This window comes from Nannizzia gypsea, genomic scaffold (genome assembly GCF_000150975.2).
Source record: "Nannizzia gypsea CBS 118893 supercont1.5 genomic scaffold, whole genome shotgun sequence".
Classification (NCBI taxonomy): Eukaryota; Fungi; Ascomycota; class Eurotiomycetes; order Onygenales; family Arthrodermataceae; genus Nannizzia; species Nannizzia gypsea.
Genome location: NW_003345197.1, coordinates 145,266 through 153,818, shown reverse-complemented (window position 1 = coordinate 153,818; position 8,553 = coordinate 145,266). Strand labels below are relative to the sequence as shown.

The window sequence follows — 8,553 nt, the reverse complement described above, 5'->3', positions numbered from 1 at the left end:
GCTCACAGTCGCTGGTACGATATACCTATGAGCCCATTAACTCTGCGACTGGCACGGTTAAGGACCCTTTCAACACTCATTCCATATGGGACGCCCTTGATCGGTTGATGCCACTGCAGAAGGGTATCGACCTCGAATTTTTTAAACACCTGAAGCAGGACCTCACAGTCGACGACCAGGATTCGGCTTATCTTTTGGAAAATAACCTCGTTGGCGGCCAGATCCGGACTCAGAACAAGTTGGCCCTTGACCTTAAGGGAGGAAATTTCGTGTTGAAGACATACATCTACCCGGCTCTCAAGGCCCTTGCGACCGGGAAATCGATCAAGACATTGATGTTTGACTCCGTTTATCGTCTGTGCAGGCAGAACCCATCCCTGGAAGCTCCTCTCCGTGTGCTTGAGGAGTATGTTGACTCCAAAGGCCCCAACAGCACTGCGTCTCCCAGGCTGCTTTCTTGCGACCTGATTGATCCCAGCAAGTCGCGTGTCAAGATCTATATACTAGAGCTTAATGTTACATTGGAGGCAATGGAAGATTTATGGACACTGGGAGGCCGATTGAACGATGCAGCAACCCTGGCGGGCCTCGAGATGGTGCGGGAACTCTGGGATCTTGTCAAACTTCCACCTGGACTTCGAGATTACCCCGAGCCGTTCTTGCAACTGGGTACAATCCCCGATGAGCAACTTCCCCTGATGGCCAACTATACGCTTCATCATAACGAAGCCATGCCTGAGCCACAGGTATACTTCACAACCTTCGGCCTGAACGATGGCCGCATAGCTGAAGGGCTTGTGACCTTCTTCGAACGACGTGGCTGGGACCACATGGCTCGGACGTACAAAGACAGTCTGCGCGCCTATTAGTAAGTGTATCCAATCCGTGTTATGGTCCAAGCTACGGGCGACTAATCTGTTCCAAACAATAGCCCGCACGCGGATCAAGAGACTCTTAATTACCTGCATGCCTATATCTCCTTTTCCTACAGGAAAGGAACCCCATATCTCAGCGTCTATCTTCAGACCTTCGAAACCGGAGACTGGCCGATCTGTAAGTATTCAGCTGTCCGAAGAGAAAACGTAATATCAATCTGACTGACATTGTTAGCCAACTTTGGGATTCCGGTGGTAAAGCCTCTCCGTAGCAATGTAGGATGCCAGCATCCGATTTCGTTTAGCATTCCAATCACCAAGGCCCCGCTCTTGGGTGTGTAAGTATCGGTTCAATGCTAGTAACGTTAATAATCATCACTTATGACAGTTTTGCCAACAGTGCTTGATTCTTGGGGGTTATCTTTGTAGATAAACGATTCTGTCTGGTGATTATGATCCTTTGGCAGTGCAGAGATGATGTGCTGCACAGCATTCCCAAGAGCAAACCATGTGGTAGCTCTATTCTATTTCCTCCCTTTCCCCCTCTTCATTCCATTTTTTTTTTTTGGTAGTTATTCCCTTTTTGATTGTTTTCCTTTTCATTCTGTCTCTTATTCCCTCTATTCCTTAGTTTAACCTGGCTGCTTGAAACTCCAATGGGGCGACTCTTTTCCTAGAGTTGATACTTTAGTTATTAATTGTTTAATTGTATGAAGATATGCTGTACCAAGTTCTCAACGGCAGATAAATGAAACATGCGATCAAGTTCAGATAACACTTCTGCATCTGTTGGTGTCTAGGTATATCTTTCATGCGCAGGGCTTGCCTCTTATTGAAGGGAATAGATTCTGTTGTTTGTGGACGGAGACGTGGGATGGAGAAGGATGGAGCCGTCGGAAAAAAGGTGGCGGTAACCACGGTCGCCAAACATCCTCAAAATGGTTAGACCGTCCGCTTAGCATGTCTAGCCGCTTCAATACTCATACCACATGATAAACACTAACTAGTATATGCAGATGCCCAGGCGGCAACTTGACATGCCAAGACATTTTTGCCGCGCTCGAGCTGGTTTGAGCGCATTATGAACTATTTTTGGCCCAAGAAGGCGTCTTTTCTTTTTTAATTCTCGTTATTATCGCGACTTCCTCATATATAGAGCGGGGTGGGAGCAATTGGGGGCATAGAGTGATAGAATTGCCAGCCTCGGTAACCCACTTACTGCGTAAATATACTCAATATGGCTACCCCGTACCTACCAAGCGTGTCTTCCTACTGGGTATACTTCAAAAAATTTCGCTTAAGCTGCAAAGATACCGCACCGTTCAGGTGTATATAAAAGTACTTGACAGTCGCTCTTCCACCCCACCTCCATTTCCCTTAGTCGCCTGCTATTACAGACATATAGGCCAAATCGTCAAGATGTTCACTACCCAGCTCCTGGTCCTTCTCGCCTTTGGCATGAGTATTGTCTCTGCCCATTTCCGCGTCGAATACCCTTACTGGCGAGGGGACTCCTTCAAATCACAGTACACTCGTCCATGTGAGTCAAATGACATCGTCAAAAATCAGTATTGAACTGACATGGCTCCAGGCGGCGGCGTCAACGTCACCACGAATCGTACTCAATGGCCTGTCGATGGCGGTGCTATCCTCTTCAAACCTACTCACCACTGGGCTTTGACCTACGTCAACTTGGGCCTAGGAGATGATGATTCTATTATCTTCAACTACACGCTTGTCCAGGCCTTCAACCAGACCGGCAACGGCACCTTTTGTTTCCCAAAGATTCCCATTCCAGCAGACTTGGGTATAAGAGATGGAACAAATGCAAGTTTGCAAATTGTGCAGGCGTCAACGAATGGTGCGGCACTGTACAATGTATGTATCTATGTACCCTTGCATAGCCGGTGAGACCTTTGGGAGAATGATTTGCTAATGCGCTGCGAGTATAGTGCATGGATATCACATTCTCCAGTTCACCTCGGAACGTCCTTGCCCAGGATATGTGTGTCAACTCTACCGGAGTTGGCGGCGTGGCTATCACCTCAGCTCCCGCTTCTGGAGAGGGGAAACTATCCAGTGGAGGTGCCATCTCTAATGCAGGTGTTTCTGGCATGGGAGCTACTGCCTTACTTGCCATGGTTGTTGCTAGCTTGCTCATTTAGGTTATTCCCTAAACAGAAGTCAGTATTAATCAGTTTAACACAGAAATGACTGTATAACCATCTTACCTTTAGACGTCAATTACTCGCCACACACTCCTGTGTTTGTAATTTAGTAAAGGGCCTTCCACCTTCCACCTTCCCACCGCCAACTGAATAAACAATTAAGAACGTAAATACGGAAAAGGAATGAAATTCAGACTGAGAGTCGGAACTGAAGAAGGAAATCATGTATAAAACGTAAGAAATGGAATCAAGGCAATCTGTAAATCACCAGCTTGTTTGCATCATAATACTACATTGGAGCGCTATCATTGTATGTGGAAACAGACGCGCCATTAAGCGGAAAGAAATGACAGTTTAGCAATGTATCTCTGAATATGAATATCACAATAATAAACAATGTATGATATGCAGAAGATGGGACAGACTATCATGCAGACTCGCTAAGTTGGGTATATAAATCAACAACAACAAGCAATAATCATTGCAGTACATGTCAAAAAAGTAACATAATAAAATGCTCGTACTAGAAAAAAACATGTAAGAAGGTTACCGCAGAGTAACGCTAAAACGCAGATGCTCGGACGCTCGCTTTCACAAAGTAAACAGGGGTGTAGGAAGAGAAAGAAAAAAAAAACATCAAACAATTAAAATTTTGGCTCGGATTCAGGTCGTTAGAATAACGCAGGCGTAATACCTATTTATGGCCCATCTTTTCCAATAGCAGAGCTGCCGCTTCAGCGGTGTATCCAAAAAATACTGGCCCGTTAAACACCATCCTCGGTTGTGGGTTAGGTATATGGGTAACAGGCGCTTCAGGGGAAAGATTTGAGCGTGGGACGGAGTAGGTATTCGTTTGGGTATTCGTGTGTGGCATTTGATGATGAGGGTGGACATGGTGGCTGCTTGGTGCCTCAATTTCAGGTTCAGGATGTTCATCGTCTTCCACCGCTGTGTCGAGAGTGGCATTGGCTTCAGCATCTGCTTCAGCATCATTCCCGAATGTAGACGCCTGTCCAAGAGGGCTGAGGCGGCCCTGAGACGGCAAAGGCATTGTTGGATCTTCTTCTACTCCCTCCACCTTCTCATAGTGTGATTCAGGTGGGTGGGTAAAAGTATGATCTATGGCTGGTTGTTCAGGGGGGACATGAATACCCCAAGGGCGGCTTGGTGATTCCCCTACACGTACATCCCGTAGAGGGCGTTCGAAGTGGCCTTCCCGGTCATCATCGCCATTGGCGAGGGCCTGGTGTTCGTCGGGAACAGGCGCAGCTGTTTCAATTTCCTCAGGAGAGGTTGAACCTGCTGGTGGAGACTTATTGCTCACATCTTCTGCCCATTTTTCAACGCGTTCAACTGAGCTGGGTTGAACAGCAGGATCTGCATCCCCTTGCCCAGTTTCATCTATTTCATGGGGCGTTGAAAGATATGGCTGGTGATATTCGCCTAAGCCCTTCACCATATTAATCATGTTGCCATATTTGGCATCAATTTTGCGGCTTGTCTGAGGATTATTCTGGTACCGCCGAATACAAACTGAGTGACTTCGTGGGATCTCATGCTTGTGGTTCAGGAAGTACTCCGCCAGCTCCTCCGGGGAATGATCTCCCAGGTATCGGATGGGGCAGCGAGCGGACGAGGAGTGTACAGTTGAAGGCGCGCCTTCTCCAATCTTTTCCAACTTAATGGGGTCTCCATCGTCATTCTGACAGCTTTCACCATTTATATTTGCCTCTTCTTCTGCACCAGCCGGTTTGCTGGATTTATTGAAGGGACAACCAAGGGCACCCTTGATACCATTTGTCGTGAAATCATGTTCCATCGAAGTTCTACGCTTTCCATGACCAAAGGGACAAGTTCGCAAAGTACTGGAGTCTTGTGTATTTTCTAGCTTGCGTAAGGCAGCCGTCGAGATCTCTAAACTCTCGGTGATGTTTTTTGTTTCCGTAGAGGATATATAACCTGCCTTCTCCATACTAGTGACCCATTCGACATTGTCAGCGGCAGTCTCGTCAATACTGGAAGGATCATGAATGGCGCCTATGGTTATGTCTAGTTTATTATCTGAGCCTTCGGGAAGCGTGCTTGCAAGTTTTTGATACTGTTCAAAACAAGTTAGCAATGACATTTGATGTAATAAGACATATCAAAGCCGGTATGTGAAGCCATCAGATAATACATGATAATCGTTCATAGCTGCATGAGCAACTCTTGATCTAGAGCTAATCGGATTTTTCTCATCATTTGGCGTTGGGGAGGTGATAAAGCGGAAAAAGAAGAGCTACAACAGTAAAATAAAACAATGTGCATACCTCATCAAAAGCATATTGCAGCCGGCTCTGAAGCTCTTGCTCTTGTCGAGTCAGCTTCTGTGCAATCTCCAGGAGTGCAACGAACCCGCTCGCCAGAACCCGCAGCTCGTCATTCCGTCCGTCGGCGGCCTCAGCTACTGCTGAAGGAGACATCGTTTCGAGTGATAAGAGGGTGAACCGCTTATCAAGGCCGCCTATCTTACAGAGTCATCTTCCACGAAGAAGAGCAAAGGGGAGGGCGCTCACGTTGCAAGGAGGGAAAAGAGAAAGAAAAGAAGCGAACAAAAAAAAACAAAAATTGGAGGTTGAAATACTTTTTCGGGTTGCTAGCTCGATCCAAGGCCGGCGCCGGAGCCCGTGACTGGTCATGTGATGATAGACTTCTAAGTATTATATAATCATAGCTAATTAGTATTACTCAGCCTCAGTCGTTGCTTTTTATCCAACGTCGCTGCCAACTTCACAGCAACTATGACGGCATAAAGGGAGCGGATATAAACATACAAATACCCTAAACATGGGCTGAAGGCCGCTTGTTTGGTGTAAAATGTTCCTATTATCATAGAAATACTGGTCCCTAGAGAAGTCGTTAGCTTAATACAGCACAAATCCCTTACCAAAATCTTACTCTAATCTCAAAACCGCCAATATGCCCCCAATTCCCGGAGGTACAGCAGAGGCATTCGGCTTCACTGCTGTCGAAGCATCTGCAGAAAAGCTCTTCGACCAGATTGGGCTACGAGACATGCCTCCCCCGCCTGTGATACCCGTTTCAGATACCCCAATTCCCAAAACGATCCTAGCAGATCGCATACAAGGATACGCCAAAGTCCATCTTCCAACTCCTACCTTCCATCACTCTATGAGAGTATATCACTTTGGAATTGCCATAAAGCGCTATGCGTTCCCAACTTGGGCATTCAGCGATGAAACCTACTTTATTACCTGCATGTTGCACGATATTGGAACCACAGAGGAGAACCTTCGAGCTTCGCGTATGAGCTTTGAACTCTACGGCGGGTTTTTGGCCATGGACCTGCTTCAGTATCCTATTGATGAGCATGCATCTACCATTGTTGATCCAGAAAAAAGAGTGACTGCGTCAAATGCTCTTGCTGAGAGCGTTGTTGAGGCTATAATGCGACACCAGGACATTCGTGATACTGGAAAGATCACCGCTTTAGGGCAACTCATTCAACTAGCGACGATTTTTGGTTTGTCTACACCTTTTCAGCGCTGATGCTATCAACATTGGGGTTTCAATCTTTGCTAACCTTGGAAAGATAACATCGGAGGACACGAGCAACTGCTCTCACCCGAAACAGTCAAAGATGTTATCAAGCATTACCCACGCATACAATGGAACAATTGTTTTGCGGCTACGATTCGCAAGGAAGTTTCTCTCAAACCATGGGCTAACTCTACCACTCTTGGTACCGAAGAATACCCATCGCGCATCGCGAATAATCCTGTCGGGCTAGCGTATGAAAAGCTGGAAGAATGTGTTAACAAAAATGGTGGCAAGACTGTGAAAAACAAACTTATGGATGTTAAGTAATAACTACTGCCCTCATCGTGGAATCCAAACTAAGAGCTTGTTACTTTGGAGAGTGGAGAGAGTTCATCGTGTGCGGCATTATTCACAGTTCTTCCCATATTCGTTACATTACCATGGTTATTAATACATGATTTTATTGCTGCTATGTAATAAGATGAGCGTATACCTCAACTGGCCTCCATTGGTCATCCCAACTTTTGCCGAAGGATAATTTCCACTTAGTATATCGACCTGGTCCATTCGATAAAAAATTTTCTCTGAAAGCCCAGGCCTAAACGACATTTGAATACCATCAAGATTGTTGATTGACGGAGAAATTGAGATAAGTTAGATATGATGGTCTCAACATCGGCAGAAATCACAGACAGATAGATCAAACCCGCCAACTAAAGCTTGCACATAGCTACAATAACCGCGTGCGATCCATCTTCTCCATTCACGTCTCCGATGTACCCAATTCGACCGCTCTCGTATGGTGCAAATACAATGGCAGCCTCCGTAATATCGCTGATGGGATCCGGGTAGAAAACATTGGATTCTATCCTTGAGTCTTCATTTGCTGCATACAGTCTGCTCTCAGGTGGGACGTTCTTGAGATGGAGTGCTTTCTGGCTGTACGATGGCTGCAGCCCCTCTAGGCGTATTCCCTGGCAGTTCGTGTTGACATGCACCGTTGTTCGATGATAGCTCCCGGATTTCCAAGGGAGGCTCCAGCTAAACGTGAAGAAACGATTGAGATGATCCGGTTTAGCAAAAGAGCTGAAGAGGCCTCCGAATATGATTGTGCCTCCGCTCCGAACGTAGGAGATGACTTTTTCAAGAACCGTGGCATACTTTGGGTTCAGGAGAGCAGGGTCAGTGGCGAATATCGCGTCTGGTGTAGTTCCTGAGAGATATCTTAGAGCCGGATCTGGCTTCGTTGCTCGCTGAACCTTTGCCTTTGAAAGGAGGCTGTCAATAAGGCCCTTGTACATGTCGTCGAACCATGGTTCTGTTTCAAGCGAGAGGAGGAAGATGCGCGGCTGGCTGAAGGGCTCTTCAGCAGACGACTGTTGAGAAGCCATGTCGATTTAACGGGCGTCCCTGACTGTTCTAAATGACTCTGTTGGGTGAGGTTTTTTCAGATACGCGGAAGATGGTGGAGGAAAGAAGAGAGAAGTACGTGACGTGGACCTGTTAGCACGTCGTCGATGACTGAAAACATCAGGTAATTAGGAGAGGTATCTATCGATCTGTACTACCGTAAAGTTGGCAGGTCTGTTGGGGACGAAAACTAACTTGACCAGATGTCATCTCTATTAGCTAAATAATTCCCGAATGTACCACCCAGGCAGAGGTGTATTTCATGAGTATATTTCTGATCTAGTGGAATAACTCTGGCCGCCGCATGAATTGCCATTTTGTGTCATGTCATTATTAATCCCTGGGATTTTATGATAGTATTATGGGTTGTAGCAGGAAAAATTTTTTGTCTTTAGAAAAAAGAGGGGAGGAGAGAGAAAGCAAATGTGGAAATAACAAAAGGGAGGATGGACAAACAGGGATGAAGGAGTTCTTTTTTGTGGAGGGGATCAAAAGAAAGGGGAGAGGAGAAGGAAAGGGGGCCTTGGGTCTAATATTGCCCACGCCATCTGCTGTTCCAG

At 46.3% G+C, this 8,553-nt stretch overlaps 5 protein-coding genes across 5 annotated transcripts; 3 read left to right on the top strand and 2 right to left on the bottom strand.

Annotated features, from left to right (window-relative positions):
- Window positions 1-107: 107 nt before the first annotated feature.
- Window positions 108-1,217, top strand: MGYG_05907 (hypothetical protein; the record flags this gene model as incomplete). The annotated part of the gene is made up of 3 exons (XM_003171312.1): window positions 108-868; window positions 932-1,053; window positions 1,111-1,217. 3 exons carry the CDS (start codon window positions 108-110, stop codon window positions 1,215-1,217), a joined length of 990 nt encoding a protein of 329 aa, XP_003171360.1.
- Window positions 1,218-2,294: 1,077 nt separating this feature from the next.
- MGYG_05906 (hypothetical protein) lies at window positions 2,295-3,040 on the top strand (the record flags this gene model as incomplete). The annotated part of the gene is made up of 3 exons (XM_003171311.1): window positions 2,295-2,415; window positions 2,467-2,753; window positions 2,828-3,040. The coding sequence occupies 3 exons, from the start codon at window positions 2,295-2,297 to the stop codon at window positions 3,038-3,040; spliced, it is 621 nt and encodes a 206-aa protein (XP_003171359.1).
- Window positions 3,041-3,737: 697 nt separating this feature from the next.
- On the bottom strand, window positions 3,738-5,505 carry MGYG_05905 (hypothetical protein; the record flags this gene model as incomplete). Its single annotated transcript, XM_003171310.1, has 2 exons — window positions 3,738-5,141; window positions 5,353-5,505. 2 exons carry the CDS (start codon window positions 5,503-5,505, stop codon window positions 3,738-3,740), a joined length of 1,557 nt encoding a protein of 518 aa, XP_003171358.1.
- A 496-nt stretch (window positions 5,506-6,001) lies between these two features.
- On the top strand, window positions 6,002-6,910 carry MGYG_05904 (cyanamide hydratase; the record flags this gene model as incomplete). The annotated part of the gene is made up of 2 exons (XM_003171309.1): window positions 6,002-6,566; window positions 6,636-6,910. The coding sequence occupies 2 exons, from the start codon at window positions 6,002-6,004 to the stop codon at window positions 6,908-6,910; spliced, it is 840 nt and encodes a 279-aa protein (XP_003171357.1).
- A 386-nt stretch (window positions 6,911-7,296) lies between these two features.
- MGYG_05903 (hypothetical protein) lies at window positions 7,297-7,974 on the bottom strand (the record flags this gene model as incomplete). The annotated part of the gene is made up of 1 exon (XM_003171308.1): window positions 7,297-7,974. One exon carries the CDS (start codon window positions 7,972-7,974, stop codon window positions 7,297-7,299), a length of 678 nt encoding a protein of 225 aa, XP_003171356.1.
- Between the last annotated feature and the right edge of the window lie 579 nt (window positions 7,975-8,553).